Source organism: Varanus komodoensis, unplaced genomic scaffold (assembly GCF_004798865.1).
Source record: "Varanus komodoensis strain SLA01 unplaced genomic scaffold, ASM479886v1 scaffold22, whole genome shotgun sequence".
NCBI classification, from domain to species: domain Eukaryota; kingdom Metazoa; phylum Chordata; class Lepidosauria; order Squamata; family Varanidae; genus Varanus; species Varanus komodoensis.
In genome coordinates, this window is record NW_025335606.1 from 19,816,854 (window position 1) to 19,834,847 (window position 17,994).

General features: G+C 47.4%; 1 protein-coding gene across 1 annotated transcript; it reads right to left on the reverse strand.

Annotated features, from left to right (window-relative positions):
* Nucleotides 1–10,172: 10,172 nt before the first annotated feature.
* LOC123024168 (hepatic lectin-like) lies at nt 10,173–17,701 on the reverse strand. Its single transcript, XM_044431591.1, has 6 exons — nt 17,309–17,701; nt 14,895–14,993; nt 13,776–13,850; nt 13,527–13,678; nt 12,612–12,724; nt 10,173–10,804 (listed from the first exon to the last, which is right to left on the reverse strand). The coding sequence occupies exons 1-6, from the start codon at nt 17,343–17,345 to the stop codon at nt 10,615–10,617; spliced, it is 666 nt and encodes a 221-aa protein (XP_044287526.1). The 5' UTR covers nt 17,346–17,701; the 3' UTR covers nt 10,173–10,614.
* Between the last annotated feature and the right edge of the window lie 293 nt (nt 17,702–17,994).

Genomic DNA, 17,994 nt, shown 5'->3' on the forward strand with positions numbered 1-17,994 from the left:
CTAGCAGTGGGTTGGACCCAATGGCCTTTTAGGCCCTTTCCAACTCTACTATTCTGTGATTGTGTGGCTTACAACTTCCTTGCACAGAGCATTAGCTTTGCCAGTAAGCAGCAGAGTAAATAGGCCCACATTTGTTTTCTGCCAGACTTTTATTGACAAGAGTCCTCTCTGATGGTTATGAAGAATGGTGGCTTGTGCATTGATAAAAGTAGAGCAGAAAATCTGTTGCAGGGTTTGTGGCTCAAGGCTTAAATGGCCTAGAGCCAGGATATTTGCAGGACTGCCTCTTTCTGTATAAACCTGCAATCAGGTGAGGTCTTCTTTGGAGCTTCTGCTCTGCATTTTGCCACCCAGGTGCAAAATAGAAGAGAACTCCTCTCTCTTGTGCAGAGAAGTCCTCTCTCTCTCTCTCTCTCTCTCTCTCTCTCTCTCTCTCTCTCTCTCTTTCTCTCTCCAACACCCCACTGCCTTTCCTGATCACACTGGTGTCACTTTTGGTACTATAGCCTCTCCCAGTGTGTTGGTGCCTTGGATGTCTTAGACTACAGTTTCCAGGATTCCTTACCATGGGCTAGGTTGCCAATGAGGACTGAAGTCTAGAACATCTGGAGGACACCAGGTTCTGGGAGGTTGGTGTGCACTGCAGCATTCTTGCCTTGATACAGCAAAAGGGCAAGATAGTTGCCAGTACTTATTTGGGTTGGAAACTGGAGAGGGGTCTTTGGGAAGCCTCTTCCCTTTCTTCATCTCTAGGATCCCTGAAAAGGATATGCAGAGTTCTGGAGGCAGGGAAAAGCATTCAAAGAAAGGGAGACTTAAATTTGTGTGAAAGGAATAAGCAGGACAGAGCTGTTCCTCCATAAATATGATCTCAGTAATAAAGCAAGCTCAAAAAGGAGATCAAAGTAATCATGTGAAGCCCTGATTTCTGTAAGGGTTACAACAAACATAGCAGGTAGGGCACTGTTACTATTTTCATATTATCTGCAAGGGCAGCTGTGCAGACTTCCGAGATCAGAAGAAGAGGAACTTCCTTTGTGGATTTGCAGCTGTTGGCATAACCTTCAACACTGAAATGTGAACAGAGTCAAAATCAATAGTTCTTGTTGGTTTCAGCTACCTGTAAACATTACAATACATTCTAATTCAGGGAGCCAGTAATCCCAAGAACTGTTCTATTGACTTGTTGTTCTCATAACTTGGTTTGGTTCAGATTGCATTGATCTTCAGCTACTTTGAATACTTTATAAGAACATGGGGTACCAAATAGTGAATGAACATAAGTTATTCAGAATGGTCTCAGTCCTAAATTTAATGGATCCCAGCTAAGGGGGCTCAGCCAGGCCAACCAGCCTTAAGATATGCCACCAGCATGACACCAGGACACTCCAGCCTGGGAAAAACAGATGTGTAATCAGTACCACCTTATTCCCTCCAAGAAGTGGAAGCAGCAACCTCAGCAGAGAGGCAGGATAAAGTGTTAGGGAAGGCACATAAGCTGTATCAGAGGGCATGTAGCATGGGCTTTAAATCTCTCTGACCCCATGTTTTCCAGATTCTCACACAGGGGAATTTAGGGAAGAACTTGATCCAACTGCTAATGCATCCCTGCTTTGGCTAGATTCCTACCAGGACCTCAGGATTTATTATTATTAATATTAATATTAATATTATTATTATAACATTTCTATGCTGCCCCTTGCTGAAGCCTCGGGGCAGCTTACAACACAATAAAATACATTGAAATACAACAGAACATAATAAATTACCATTAAATACAAAAATACAAAAAATACACTGAGTTATGAACATAATAATATAAAATTAAAATTATCAGTATAAAATAAGTAAATAAATAATATAGGAGGAGAAAAGAGAAGGAAGAAGAAAGTTGCCCTGGCCAGATCATATATTTTAACAATTAAAATGATGTTTAAATAAAAAGGTCTTTACCTGGTGCCGAAAAACCAGTAACGACGGTGCCAGGCGGACCTCTCTGGGGAGTGAATTCCATAGGTTGGGCGCCACCGCAGAGAAAGCCCTCCTCCGAGTACTTACTCTCCTAATTTCTTTCATGGAGGGTTCCCGGAGAAGGGACTCTCCCGCAGATCTCAAAGGGCGGTCGGGCATATATGGACGTAAGCGCTCGTTCAGGTAGCCGGGACCCAAGCCGTTTAGGGCTTTATAGGCCATAATCAACACCTTGAATTGGGCCCGGGCTTCAATGGGAAGCCAGTGAAGCTGACGGAGGACTGGAGTCATGTGAGCATAATGCCCCGTCCCCGTCAGCAACCTGGCAGCTCTATTTTGCACCAATTGAAGTGTTCGGACCGTCTTCAGGGGAAGCCCCATGTAAAGCGCGTTACAGAAGTCTAGGCGGGAAGTCACCAGTGCGTGTGTCACCGTCGCCAGGCAGTCGTACTCCAGGTAGGGGCGCAGCTGATTAATCAGCCGAAGCTGAAGGAAGGTGCTCCTCGCCATCGCTGTCACCTGAGCTTCCAATGAAAGCTCCAGGTCGAGGAGTACTCCTAAGCTGCGGACCTTGTCCCTAAGAGGGAGTGTTGCACCGTTCAGGACCAGGTCAAATCCACCCTCTCCGAAGCCCAATCCGCCAACCAACAGGACCTCCGTCTTGTCTGGGTTGAGTTTCAGTTTATTGGCCCTCATCCATTCCATTACCTCGGCCAAGCACCGGTTCAGCACAGCCACTGCCTCACCTGGATTAGTGGAAAACGAGAGGTAGAGCTGGGTATCATCAGCGTATTGATGATTCCGCAGCCCACACCTCCTGATGACCTCTCCCAGCGGTTTCATATAGATGTTAAATAGCAGAGGGGATAGGATGGAGCCCTGTGGTACTCCATGGCATAGCTGCCATGGCGCAGAGACATGGTCCCCCAGCACTACCTTCTGGAATCAGCCGTTGAGATAGGAGCGGAACCACTGCAAAGCAGTGCCTCCAACCCCCAATCCTGCTAGCCTATCCAGAAGGATACCATGGTCGATGGTATCGAAAGCCGCCAAGAGGTCCAGAAGAACCAACAGGGATGCACTCCATCTGTCCTTCTCCCTGCACAGGTCATCGTACAGGGCAACCAAGGCAGATTCAGTACTGTACCCGGGTCTGAAGCCGGACTGAAAAGGATCCAGATAATCAGTTTCATCCAAGAGTGCTTGGAGTTGTCCCGCCACCACTCGCTCCAACACCTTGCCCAGAAACGGGATGTTGGCCACAGGTCTATAGTTAGTGGCCATCTCTGGATCCAGTGACGCTTTCTTCAGGACCGGTCGTATTACTGCCTCCTTTAAAGGGGCAGGCACTTGACCCTCCCTCAGAAAAGCGTTAACCACTTCCAAGATCCAGGTCCCAATCCCGTGCTTGGAGTTATTTATTAACCAAGACGGGCAAGGATCCAATAGGCAAGTGGTAGGACGTACTTGTCCAAGCACCTTGTCCACATCATCGGGCTGCAATAACGGAAATTCCTCCAATAATTTTGGACCAGACGGTAGCATTGGCGTCTCCCCAGAGACCTCTGATTCATTAGTGGAGTCCAGCTCGTGACGAATCTGAGCGATTTTCTCCCTGAAATGCCTGGCAAAGTCGTCACAGCGGGCCTTTGAGTGTGGCATCGGATCTTCCTTAGGACCCGGGCAAACCAGGCCTTGTACCACTCAAAAAAGCTTCACCGGACGGCATTGTGAGGAGGCAATGGAAGCGGAAAAAAACTTCTTTTTTGCCGCCTTCACCGCCACAGCATAGGCCCGATAGTGGGCTCTCAAGTGTGTTCGGTCAGATTCATCCCGTGATTTCCTCCACCTACGCTCTAGTTGTCTCCCAACCCGCTTCATTGCCCGCAATTCAGGTGTATACCAAGGGGAAGAGCGGACTCTGCCCGGTGGGAGAGGACGCTTGGGAGCGATTGTGTCCACAGCCCTGGTCATCTCTCCGTTCCACAGTTCGACCAGAGCCTCGACAGGAGCACCAGTCTTTCAGCCGGAAACTCCCCCAGGGCCTTCAGGAATCCATCCAGATCCATCCAGCTCCAGGGGCGGGCCCATACAATCGGGTCCACACTCTTATAGAGGGAGAGGCCGCTCTCGAGCACAAACCTCACCAGGAGGTGATCTGACCATGACAGGGGAGTCAAGCATAAATTCCTCACCCTCAGACCACCCTCTTCCTGCCCCGTTGAGAAAACCAGGTCCAGAGTGTGTCCACGTTCATGGGTCGGGCCGATGACGTGTTGAGACAGGCCCATGGCCATCATAGAGGCCATGAAGTCCTGAGCCGCCCTGGTCAGTCCAGACTCGGCATGGAGATTGAAGTCCCCCAAGACCAACATCCTGGGGGTCCTCAACACCAGGTCCGAGACGGTCTCTGTCAGCTCAGATAGGGAGACTGCTGGGCAGAAGGGTGCACGGTACACCAATAGAATCCCCAATCTGTCTCGTTCGCCCAACACCAAGTAGAGGCACTCCAGCCCTGGTCTCAAAGGGACCGGAAGACCCGTGAGAGAGATGGAGGCTCGGTAAACCAACGCGACTCCCCCTCCCCTCCCTTCTGGGCATGAACAGTGTTGAACCAGATACCCGGGCGGGCACAACTGAGAGAGGGCAACATCCCCTCCCTCTCCCGCCCAGGTCTCCGTTATGCAAGCCAGGTCGGCCCCCTCATCCACAATCAAGTCATGGATGACGGAAGATTTATTATTGACCGACCTGGCATTGAGCAGTAGCACCGTCAGGCCCGAGGGATGGTTAACAAGGCTACCTGGGGCCCTCTGGTTGGGGGCAGAACCAGAAGGAGGGATAGGTGTCAGCCATCTGTCCATCCTTCTTCTACGTGGACACGTTAAGCCCCTATTGCTGTAACGACCATTGCCCGTGACCACGCCAATAGCAGTGCCCGTGTGTTCCCCAGGATATATAAACGTCGACATGGCCAGGGATGACTCAAAGCACTGATTAAAGCAGGGTAAAATTATAAAGCAGTTCGAAAGAGGAGAAAAAAAAGAACGATAAAAAGAAAAAAGAAAGGGGGAAAAAAATGTGACTACGGGCACAAGCAACCACCACAATGTGCCTTCCTGCAACGGAGGGTACCAGAACAGAGCCCAGCAGAAGCAACAGGAGAGGGAAAACAAGCTAAGTGGTGCTGTTACAACTGCCTCTTATGTTGTCTTTGCCATGTGTGAACACTGTTTTTTGTCTGAACCATATTGCTCTAATGGTCTTCTCCCCTGCCCATTGCAAGGAGCGTCATCCAAGGACAAGGACAAGCAGGGAAGCTCTCTAATGGCAAAGGTGAGGCATTTCCCCCCAACAATTACCAGAGGAGGTCAAAAACTCAGGAGTACTTTTGCTTTGGAGAATTACAGTGGAGATACATTGAACACAGCAAGCTATGCAGTGGTAGGTTCACGTGACATGACAAGCCATAGTTTCTTGCACAGGATGGTCATCCAAACCCTATTGTGGCATTTCAGCATGGTATGTTTGGCTTTAGAAGCCTAAGAAACAATGGTCTTCCACCATTTCCATGCTCCACCATGGTTTCTCTGGTTGTTTGAACCCAGTAGTGTGATTTCCACAGTCTTCGTATGCAGCTACCACAGAGTCCTCTGGAAAGACAGGGGCTGCTCCACCCATTGACCATGGGATTGCCTTTAAGCTGCAGTGGCTGATGGGACACATGCCAACTGCAGAAGGACTGAACAAGGAGGGCAAAAATCATGCTAGTGTAGAAACTACTTGATCTTCTGTCAGGCACATTCAGGCAAAAAAACTTTACACCATGGAAACCATGAGGGTTGCTTGCCCTGATGTGTGAATCCATCCAGTGTTTCACTCATTCCTCAAGGAGGCACATTGAGCTTTTCTATGCAGGCATTTAACTGTGCGTTTGTCTTTCCGTGCTCACAATTGCTTACAGGTACTTTGCATGAGATCAGGATTTCCCTGTTTTACTTCTTTTTAAAGAACATTTGTCTCTCTTTTAGCATGGGAATATGGGGTATTTTTTCTGAAAGTGAAAGCAAAGGCATTTTCCTGCTTGCATATTGTATTTTGCTTTAGCAGAGTGCCACCTAGAGGTTATGTGGTGGAAAAGCAGGAAATGAAGAGCTTTTTGTGTTCAATCTCGGACCTCAATGTTGCATTGTAACTGAAAGTAGACACAGCCAATAAGCTGTCTCATGGACACTGCAGGCTCCCTTTCCCAATTTGAATTGGGACTGGACAGGGGAGGTCCTATTTATTATTACATTCATACCCAGGATTTGTTCCTTTTGCATCCTTATAGCCCTCCAAATGTTTGGGCCTACAACTCCCATCAGCCCTAGTCAGCATCACCAATGGTGATGGATCATGGGAGCTGTAAGCCAAAATATTCTGGACAACCATGTATTGCCGACCCCTGGGACACAAGTGAAGCATGAGCAGGGGCTGAGCACTTCTCACTCTTCTCTCTCGCAAAGACCTCCTGCACATCCATGTTCAGACATACTGTTCTCCGGCTACTGTTACTCATTACAACAGGCTGCTTTTCCACAGGTAGAGGGAAACGTAGAAACATAGAAAACAGAGCGAGTCAGAAGGGGCCTCCCGGGCCATTTAGTCTGACCTCCGGCACCAGCCGGCTCCGCTCACGACATGCCCACCATGTGGACGTCCAGCCTTTCCTTGAACACCCGCACTGACGGGGCCTCAACCACCTCCCGGGGAAGCCCATTCCATACCCTCAGGGTCCTGACTGTCAGGAAGTGCTTCCTGGCATCCAAACAAAACCTTGGCTCCCTGAGCTTTGCTCCGTTGGAGCGCGTTCTGCCTTCCTCTGCAGGGGAGAACAGGTCTCTACCCATCTCCATGTGACATCCCCTCACATACCTGTATGTCGCCAACATATCCCCTCTGAGTCTCCTCTTCTCCAGGCTGAAGTGACCCAGTTCCCTCAGTCTCACCTCATATGGCATCCCCTGCAAACCAGCCACCAACATTGGGGCCCTACGCTGCACTGACTCCAACCTGGCTATATCCTTTCTGTAATGAGGGGCCCAAAACTGAACACAATACTCCAGTCGTGTAGAGTGGTAGTAATACCTCTCTTGATCTAGAAGCCACACTTCTGGCTATGCAACCAAGGGTGGCGTTCACCCTCTTGGCCACCGCATCACACTGCTGACTCATGTTTAGCCTGCAGTCAACCAGTACCCCGAGGTCCCTTTCACAAGTGCTGCTCTCCAGCCACTTATCACCTAACCTGTACTTATGACAGCTATTCCTATGCCCCAAGAGCAAGACCTTACACTTATCCACATTGAATGCCATCCTGTTGTCTCCTGCCCACTTCCATAGTCTGTCCAGATCCTTTTGTATCTGGAATACCTGCTCCTCAGTTGTGGCCAGTTTTAGTGTCGTCTGCGAATTTGATCAGCAGACTGTTCACCCCTTCTTCCATGTCATTAATGAAAAGATTCAACAGGATCGGCCCCAGGACAGAGCCCTGGAGGATCCCGCTTGTCACTGGCCGCCATCCCGATGATTCCCTGTTAATGCTCCCGAGGCTTCGGCGAATGGGGCGGCATAAACATGTTTAAATAAATAAATAAATAAATAAATAAATAAATAAATAAATAAATGCTTACCTTCTGCTTTCGTTCAGTCAACCATGCCCTAATCCACTGGACAGTGCTTTGGTGTATCCCAAAACTCCTCACAAGAGGTATCAGGGACCAGGATGCACCCAGCTGCTTCTCTGTGGGCTTGTTGACTTATTTGTTCCAGCCAGGCTCCCAGTTGTGTGCATGCTCCAATGCGGACAGAAAGGTATACTTGATCTGGAGCTTGTGCTGTAAGGGAATTGCTACCCTGCCCTTCATTAAGACTTTCCAAGGCATGGGAGCCCTGTTGGGGTGAGTGGATGGCCATCCCATGTGGGCCTTCCCCTTCCCCTGCTTTCTGCTCCCAGATGCTGATCAATCAAAGCTTTGCTTTCTCCATGCACCCAGGCTGGGGTGCTCTCACTCCATTGCTCTTGACAATGCTGGGGGAAGGAACACTGTTTTGGCCCTGCTACCAGCCCCCTCTGGGACAGCAGTCTTGATTCAGGTCACTGGGGTGGGAGAAAGCCTTGAACCTCCTGCTTCTCCCATGACCCTGATGCAATTTGGACCTCCCAACCCATCCTCAAGTGGTCTCCACAGGCAAGGAAGAGAAGCTTTACATCTTCCCACTCCACATGCTATGACTTGGGTGGAGGTAGGGTACATTGGTCAGGGTCTGGAGCTTGGGCAGCAGAGCTCTTGGCAGAAGCATGGGCAACTGGGCGACAGGACCCAAGGCAGGGCAGGCTCTGAACATGGTCTGGAACTAGTAGTGGGGATGGAGGCAGAGTTATAGTTGCCTTGAACTGGTCCCTGCCCTCCTTCCTTCGGGTTCCAAAACTCAAGACAATCCTTTGAAAAAATAGTTCTGTTATGGAGACTCCACAGATAACAGGACAGTTTGGCTTCTACCAAAGATGGGTAGAGAAGTCTCCAAACTGAAAACTTCCCCGCATCCCTTCCCTTTCTGTCAAACCTCTGGCTCCACCCCCAGCATGGCTCTCGCTGCTTAAGGGCTGAACAGAGCAAATAGCGAACTGCCTCCAACTGAGCAGTGTGTTCCTCCCAACACCCCCCACAGGGTCAAAGACCGGGTCTGGCCTGTGCTCCCCCTCCCCTCTGGGATGTCCTTCCTCCCGGCTGAGAAATGGCACCAGAAGCTTCAAAGGCTGCCTGCACCGCTCCTCTTCCTTTTCTTCAGAACTCTCCCACTGAACATCTGTCATGTGCTTGAGGTGAACCCACTCCTGCAGGAGTCAAGGGGCAGGCTAGAGCCAGGAACTGGGAGGGTGACACAGAGCAAGAGAAGGGCATGGGCATGACTGAGCCAGTGGTCCAAAGCAGGGGAAACAGATCAGGGAGCATGTTTGCATTCAAGACAAGGCAGGCTGCAGGTACCCAAGGTGGGGTAAACCAGGTGGGGTTCGGGACCAGCAGGAGGTATGGCAGAGCATGGTAGAGAGAGGGGAGGCTGGGGCAGGAGGCCACCCTCAATCAAGTGACGGTCAGGCAAGATGCAGTTGGTGGCGTGCACTCCAGCGAAGTGGGCAAAGCTGTGTTGCTGAGGGGACCAGTGGAAGGAAGAGCTTGCTCTGATAGTGCATTTCCCCCAGTCTCCCCACCTGTGCTCATCAGGGAGCTGAGAGCTCCAGCAGGGCCTGAGCCCAATCCTGCACTTACTATGGCAGCCACCAGGGGGAGCCCTGGAGATGCCCAGATCCAGACGGCCCTGCCTGGAGTGCTCAGGATGAAAAACATGGCCCAGCTCTGGCCTGATCTTGCTTCAGCTGATCTCAGAAGGGGGTGTGTTGGGGCAGGGAGTGTAGGCAGGCTCTACACTCAGTAGCCCACTATGTGCTGCTCATTCTGGGGGAATGCAGGATGGACACTGCTGCTGGCACTCATGAAACCGCCTTAGGGATGGGAATGAATCCTGACGGGGTTGGACTTTGCAGAGCTTGAGCCACTGAATCAAATCTGTGTGTATATAAAATTTGTCACTTGTGTATTTATTATATTTATCCTGCCTTTTTTCTTCCAAGAAACTCAAGGTGGAATTCTCCTCTCAATTGTATACCCACAACAACAATCCTGTGAAGTGGGTTGGGCTGAGAGCCTGTGGCTGGGCCCAAAGCCACCCAGTATGCTCCATGGCCAAGCAGGGACTGGAACCCAGACTGGCTGAGTCCCACGCTCTTAACCATTACACCATACTTGCGTTACCTGTTAAGGGGTGAGCCATGCAGCTCTCCCGATTGGATCAGGCATACCTGAATACGGGCCCCCTCCACACCTTGTCTGAGGTGAGGCAATGAGAGCTCTACATATGAAACATGGCAGTTCTGCCTAAGTAGGTCATCTCCTGCAGTCCCTGATGTATAAGACCACGTGTTTTGGTGAGCAGGGCAGGAGGGGAAAGAAAGATGAACTGTGATGTACATCCTTCTTTCTGGTACTGAACCACTGTGGTTCAGGAACTGCCCTTTGGTGCTTGCAGTGTGGACTTGGATTCTTGGAATCTTCTTTTGTCACCTCCGGCTTGCTGAAAATGAGTGGGAGCACAAAATGTCACTGGGGCATTTACGTTTCTTTATTAGATTTAAGTTACTTCTTTTCACAGAATCCGGTAAAATAATACTGTAACAACTGTGGCAATTCCATGCATACATTATTTTATACAATTTAAAATACTTCTCATATGTGATTGCAGAAATCCTTAAAACAGCCTTGTAAGTTAAGTTGGAATTTATTCCACCCCAGCTCACCCCCACATTCAAGAAGCAATTGCTTAGGAAATTGAGCTATGACTCAATTTTATTTAGCTGCAGAACTGCCAAATAATCCAATACCTCTAATCTATCATTTCCATACATGAATGAATTTTAAACGAGATCTTGAAAGTCTGTTTGGATTTTTAAAAAGTTTCTCTTGGCAACATTGCACTGTTGTTTTTGCTTCCTCTGCCACCGCCATGTGATGTTTGAAGCTTCTTGTGTTGCGCCTTTCACTCCTACAGGCTTCCAGGAAGATCACTCATCCCCCCCTTTGATGCAGGTGTGGGTTTGCTTGGCAAGGCCTTCTCACAGACATAATAGCTATCAGAAGTGCAGGTGAAATCATTCCATTCCCCATTGATCCACAACTGGCCACAGTCCTCATCACGGCCTTGATAATTATTGGGTTCTCCTGCCTTCCAGTTCCTGTGGTAGAAGCAAGATGTGTGTGTTTCCCCACCAACATTGCAGGAAAAACAACCTAAAATTCAATCATTTTATTGGCATTATCATCAGGGAGGCTAAGCCATTTCCCCAAATTTCTGACAAACTAATTTCTGCCTTTCTTTGTTAAATCTGGAGGTCCCTTCTAATCCATACATGTTTAATCAGAGATGAGTCCCAATGAGTTCTGTGGGGTTTACTTCAAGGTAAGGGAATAGCATAGAATAGTGGAATAAATACCACTACTACAGTAAAATGATCATGATATACATACCTTCAGAGGAATGCAGCCGTGCTTCTGTCCAAGTCCATGATTTAGTCCAGAGAAGTGACTCATGCACAGTTAGATTGGGCTGCTTTTGGGTCAAGAGATGGTTAACCCGTGGCCCTCCAGATGGTTTGGCCTACAACTCCCATCAGCCCTAGCCAGCATAGAAAATGGAAAGAACTGATAGGAGTTGTAGGGTCAAGCACGCTCCATCTCTGCTTTGGGTCCTTTAGAGTTACAAGAGTTTGCCTGCTTGGGGGACACCTGGATGCCTTGCATGAAGTTTGAGAATCACTACTCTAGAATGCTGCAGTATCCACATCTCTTGATGCTGGGGTGGGGAACGTGTCGTGGTTGTGTTGACTGCCACACCCATCATCCTTTACTGTCGGTTGGTTTGGCTATGACTGATGGAAGTTGCCATCGAAAACCCCTGGAGGGCCACAGGTTCATGTCTTCTTCATGTGCAGAGGATCTGCCATAGCAAAAAAGACCCGCTTGCTGTATACACTGCACCTGCTGAAATTCTCCCACCTATCCCCCTACAAATGATGCTGCGGCCCTACCCACCTTTTTGCATCTGGCCACCCTACGTGGGACATGGGGAATTCATGAGCAAGGTCTCCTACATTTTTTTTTCTTTTCAAAAGTTAAAAGCAGTGAAGGCAAGGGTACTTCTTGTGTATTTGCCTGGCATGGTTAACAGCCACTTCAGTGCAAGGGGTGCCTTTTAGAAACAGATGGGGAAAGGATTAAAAAAAAACCCTCTCCCCGCCCCCCAGAGCCTAACCCTTTTCCAAATGCCCAACTCCTGTTGTTAACATTGGAGAAATTAAAAAAGCAGAGGAGATCCTGACCCTGAAGATCTACTCTTGGTGTACAGTTGTGGTAGATGAATGCTCAAGGCCAAGTATAAGGTTGAAAATGGTGCATAACAGAAGCACAGTGCAAACTGTGATTAGAAAGGTGAAGGTCTGCCAGATTTGGGGAGGCAGGGTGGGGGGTTAATGGCTTTTTTGGAAGGGAACTTTCTGGAAAATTTGGAGAATTTTTTTTCACTTTTTCTTCTCATTCAACCAATCTCCTAAGTTTCTCTCCTCAAGCTTTCAAGGGCGGCAGTGGAACCTCCCTCGCTCAGACACACATGGTGCATACACACACATGTGAATTCTGCTCAGTTTGGAATTTCAAGTCAACAGCTTGAGGAGAGAATTGGTGAGCCTTGGAAGCAGGGAGAAATGTGGGCTAAGGGATAAAAGGGTTAATAATCTTTAATTTTTCTGCACCCCAGTGTAGAGGCTCTTATGTGGAGTTGCCTTCTAAACCAAGAACTAGTGTGGGATCTTTTCCCATAAAGAAATGGTGTGAGGCTGGAAAGAAAGCAAAACATTCCTGGAAGGCCCAGTGAGTTCAGAATTGGCGAGTTTGAGTTCTGTACTCAGTTTTTAAGAAAATGGGCCTTGTCCAGCTGCAATGGCAGGTCCCTTCCTCATGGCCATCAAGGGATTGCCCTGGGCTTACTTGAAGCCAGTTCTGTAATTACTGCCATCCAGCCATTTCCACTCTCCTTCTGACTGTAGCTCATGCAGCCCAATCCAATACCGGTCATTTCTGGTCCGGGTTTGTAAGAAGTTCTGCAAGAGGAAAACAAAATTTAAAAAAATGATCCTTTATCAAATATGGCTGTCATATTGGTCTTGATGGTTGTATAAAGATGAAAGTGCTGGGGATATCCCCATTGTGAGTGTTACTACATGAAGCTGATAATCTGCTGTATCTACTTTTGGTTATGTTGCAGCATTGAGGGCCAATAGCTGCATGGATTTTTCTGCTACAGAACCACTAGGTGGCACTGAGCTACAGCAGAATAGGGCAACTGCAACAGAGGAAATGGTGCTTTCTTCCACTTTCACAATTAAGCATCACATTTCCCCTGCCCTAATCAAAACCCCTCACTATATGTGTTGCTAAGACACTGAAGAGAAACTAGAGGGTTCTGTCATCAGAACCCATAACAACTGGGAATAGGGGATGGTTGCATAATAGAGGATAGCCCTGTATCAAAAACAGAGAAGAAAGTGGAGGAACCTGGGCTTAAAGCTCTCTCTACCTGCAAACGCAGGATGTGAGTGCCCACAGAATTAAAGTCAAAATGGGGTCACTGCGCAACAAGAGGGGGCAGGGAACTGTAAAAAGTCTAAAACTCTAAAAAAAAAAAAAAAGAACTTTGCAAAAGTCCCCACAGTCCGTCCGTCTGTCCATCCGTCCTTCCTTCCTTCCTTCTGGTGGTTGGGAAAAGAGTGAGGGAAGCATCTTTTGGTCTTAAAAGATAACGATTCTGCTGTGATGGAGGTGACAGAGGGGTGACGGAAGAAAGCACCCCAGACCATGACAAGTCGGGGGTCCCCAAAGCCTCCAAGTTTCCCATCTTCTTACCTGTTTTGCGAAACTATCTATGGTAACTAGCTGTGAATGTTGCTGTTCACACTGAAGCTTGGCTTGCTGCCAGGGAATTGCCTTCAGGGAGAAGTAGTAGCATTTCCCTTGGAAATATTCCCACTGTCTTGTATCAGCTCCACATGGGAACACTGGGCAAAGAAGAAGAGAAGTGAGCCAATGCTTGCTGCCATCTCAGCTTCTCAAATTTACAAGAAACTGTAGAAGCACAGGTTTATAGCAACTTACGATGGAAGTCATTGGCTAAGGGATCCTTCTCAAGTTCGGTGCGCACCTTGCTGAGTTCTGATGAAACTGTGGCTACTGGAATTGTAAAATGCAAGGAGGGAAGAGAAAGATCCATGTCAGCACTTTCTAGTATCACGCCACCCGGGTGCAATTATGCTGCATCAGGTGTGGCTAACCTTTGGCCCACCAGAACTTTGGACCTTTAACTCCCATCAGCCTTAGACAGCAAAGTAAATGGTGATGGCTAGAGGGAATGAAGGGCAAACTACTTGGAGGGCCCAAAGTTGCCCATTTCTGCAACATATCATGCACGAGTATGATTGCTAAGCACCATGAAAGAAAGCCCAAACTGCCTGGCAGAATGCATGTGTGCACATGTGTGTGTGTTTGAAACCTTTAAACAAGTTGCCACTGTTTTGTTTTGGTGGGAAAATGGGGAGGGGAGTGCTGGTCACTGGATGCAGCCAGGAATACAAATAAATGCAAAAATATTTAAACAAAGCAAAATCCAGATTATAGTAGCCTAAAGCTCTTCCTACCATTAACTGAGGCTTAGCAGAGGCACTTCAGTCTTTCTGATTGGAGGAAAAATGGTGCAAAAGCCAAGAGACTAGTAAAAGACCAGAATAGTTGGGGCTATGGAAATGGAGAATGGCTTTCTGGAGAAGCACAGAGGGCTAGATTTGGCCTGCTGGTCTAAGGCTCCCCACTCCTGTTATAGATGAGGTTGTTAGATGAGGAGCAGCACTGCAAGTGTCCTGTATCACTCCTTCATTCGGGCTTGGAACCAGAGCACAGCTTCAGACCATTATGGCAGGGCCTCTACACAGGGAAAGTAGGAATCGGAAGGCCTTGTGCAGCTGGGATTTTAAAAAAGCAGCAGCAGGAGGAAAACAGGGAAGGGAAGTGGGAGACATCATTGTCTAGATTCATCTTCCCCATAAAATTCCACGAATAAGGCAGAAGGATGATGGCAGAAAAGCACCGTTTGGCAGTGCTAGGCATTTGTCAGCTGCAGAAGGAACAGGAGGCTCTTTGCCCTGCTCCTCATTGGGTCCACCAGCTCCATCCAATAAATCCTCACCTTTCCAGATAAGATGCTTTACTAATAGCACATACCTTTGGTGAGAGTTACCACAAAGCCAATGAAAACCAGCAGGTAAGAGATGCCCAGCAGTGCATAGATGAGGAAGAATGGCCTCTGAATAACACTTCTCCCTGGATGTGAAAAGAAGAATGAGATGGTGGAAACTCTATCCTACCCTGAGAGCAGGAGAACAATGCATCTGCTTGACAATTACTCCCATTGTCCCTGGTCATGGCCATGCTGGCTGGGGCAGATGTGAATTTGAATCCAGCAACTTGTGGAAGGTCAAGGGTTCTTTAAGCCTGCTGTACCACATTGTTTTAGGAGTTGTCTCTGAAATGTTCCTTTTTCCAACCTGGTGACCTTCAGAGACATTTGGACCGCAACTCCCAGAATTCCCATCCAGCAGGGCCATTGACTGGGAATTCTGGGTGTTGCAGTCCAAATGTGTTTGGAAGGCACAAAGTTGGGGAAGGCTGCCTTATATTGTCTGAACCCAGCCAAGATTGCAAACTACAGTGAAGAACCCACAGTTTGTTATCCAAGGAAATCTTTTACAGTTATATTAATAGGATTCTATAAATGCCTCTCCAATTTTGTCAGCCATCTCTAACTGCAGTGCAAGGCTCCAGTTAAATACCATTGTGCAGCTTTTCTCAGTTCCTTCCTTAACATCCATCTATCCATCCATCCATTTATTTGCTGGCAAGAAGAAGGGCAAGTAGCCGTGGAGAAACATGGGAGGGTTAGAAATTTAAGAGCGTCAGTTATGTCCTGTAAAATTCCATGAAGGAGGCAAGCTAGCTCAACAAAAGGTTTGTCTAGAGGCCCCCTGGCCAGTAGGCACTCTTTCATGGTTGCTTTGCATGCACAGCGGAATTTGAACATTGTTTTTTTGGAACAACAGACCCCTGTGCCATATGGAAGAAAGTCCCCATCATTAGCTGTGTAGCACGTGGAGTACGTGAGAATCACAAATCCATATCTCCTTTGAGTGCACAGGATATTTGCTACACTAGACAGGATCATATGAGTGAAAGCCACTCACTGATTTTTTTAAAAAGTAATAGCCATGGAGTAATGCCAAAGGAAGTGCATCTCCTGCTGGAAAGGGAAGAGAGCAGTGGGGGAGGGGGCGGTCAGGTGGAGATGCTACACCCCTCCTGCCACAGACTCCCTGCTGCCCCTTCTCTTCATGACTGCTCTTTACATAAAAATGAACATGTTGATTACAGTCCTTCAATTAACTTCATGTTTGACATGACCCTTAGTCACCATGTCTGCTAGATCTGTGCCTAAGGTCTTACAGTCCATGCAGTACAGTGGTAGTGGCATAGACTGTTTTGCTAGGTTTAGAATAAAGGTGGGGATGGTCTTGATTTTGCAGTGATCCCTGAAAACAGAAATCTAGTGCAGCAAGGAGTGGGTTGCACTGAAACCTTTGTTCTGGATATGCTAATATTGTAGTTGCAGGGAATTTGGGGCTTTTTTTACTGATGGCCCAAGCACAAATGGTACTCCTTAACTGCTGCCAGAAGTGTCCATTTTGCAACTTCATGCTGCAGTATTTGGTCACCTAATTTGTGGAAAAGACTTCGAACAGACTTTAACCTCTTTGTTATGCAAGTATACAGAATAAGATTGCAACTCATTAAAATATTATATGTTTTTTCATGATTTGGAGTTCTTTTCCCTTTCTGTATTTTTAATTGCTCTTCTTCGTAAAAAATCGTAATATTAGCCTGCCTCTCTTACTGTAAGTATTGGGCATTTTGATCTGAGGTCTGTGCTAAATTATGAAGTATAAAGTACTAATGATTGAATATGACATTGAAATGTTTTAGTGTTGCTTTATCAGATACATCATATAACTGTGTATTAATTAAATAAGCATTGATTTGTCTTTGTACAAGTCTCATCTTCACGGTGGCTTGCTCTTTTGCTACAAAACAAACAGCTATATATTTCATGATGCAAATGACAACATTCTGGATTTATTTCCAAAAAGGGAGCTAAATTTTTCATCTGATTTTTGTGTCTGCTTCAGTTCTACTTAAGATGATAGTTGTTCTACCAAAAGAAAGTGGTCGCACTGCTAAGTAGTACATGCCTTTTCTTAAACTAAAGGAAGCACATCTGTCAATGCAAATTGGCTGACATTACAGAACAGGGCAAAAAGTTTAAAGCCCCCATTACTCTCTGCCAGTTGTAAGTTGAGTTCAAAATGCTATTTGTGCAATTATGAATTGTTTGACAGGTGTCTCATCTGATTTTGTCTTTAAGTGCTTTGCACTTATGGCCCCTTAGCGTACCTCTGGGCGACCTGGAGAAAAGCTTCGCCAGTTAATCTCTGTGAAGAGCTGCAGCCTAACAGGGAGACAGGAGAACCTCCAGGCACAAACTAGCTCATCTTTGACAGACCCCAAACATAAGAGATAATCTTTACCTTTGTAAGCCCGGAATGCATCATTTTCTTCATCCATCTTGCAAGCTGTGTGTATGGGCAGGGGTTGCCTTTGTGCTGTTTGGAAACACTTTCTAAAATAGGGACTTTGTGATTTCACTGGAGTTGCTCTATCAAAAGGTTAATTATCAATTTGGGAGGATCCAGACCTCATCCCTGTTCCTCTGTCCTCAGACCACTTGTTTCTGGAAGGCAGCCACCTCCCCCACTGCATACAAATCTAGCAAAGTTCATGGGCAACTCATCTTCTGATGAATCTTTACCAGTATCAGGTATCCCACTTTACCATCCTCTTTTGGGAGGTTCCCACTGTTTGAAGTGTCCTCTGCTCCAAAGATCACAACTGGATGTGCATGACAAGCTAAGCCATTGTGACATTGAAGCATTGGTGGCTTAGCAAGCTGCCCAAAACTAAATGTGCTCTAAAACCACCCTGTGAAGCCATGGATTGCTCTAACCCTCTCTAGCTTACTGTGTCATCTGAACTCAGGTGACATGCAAAACCTCTGTCAAGCAAAAGCAGCAGCAACAACAAACATGCCTATTGGCCAGAGCAGTCAAAAGTCTTGCCAATTGGCTCTGGGCTGCTGTTGTGGGGTGGGGGTGGGCATTGATATTGGGTTTTTCAGGAGGAAGCTGATGCAACTGTTACATGGATCTTGAGGAGT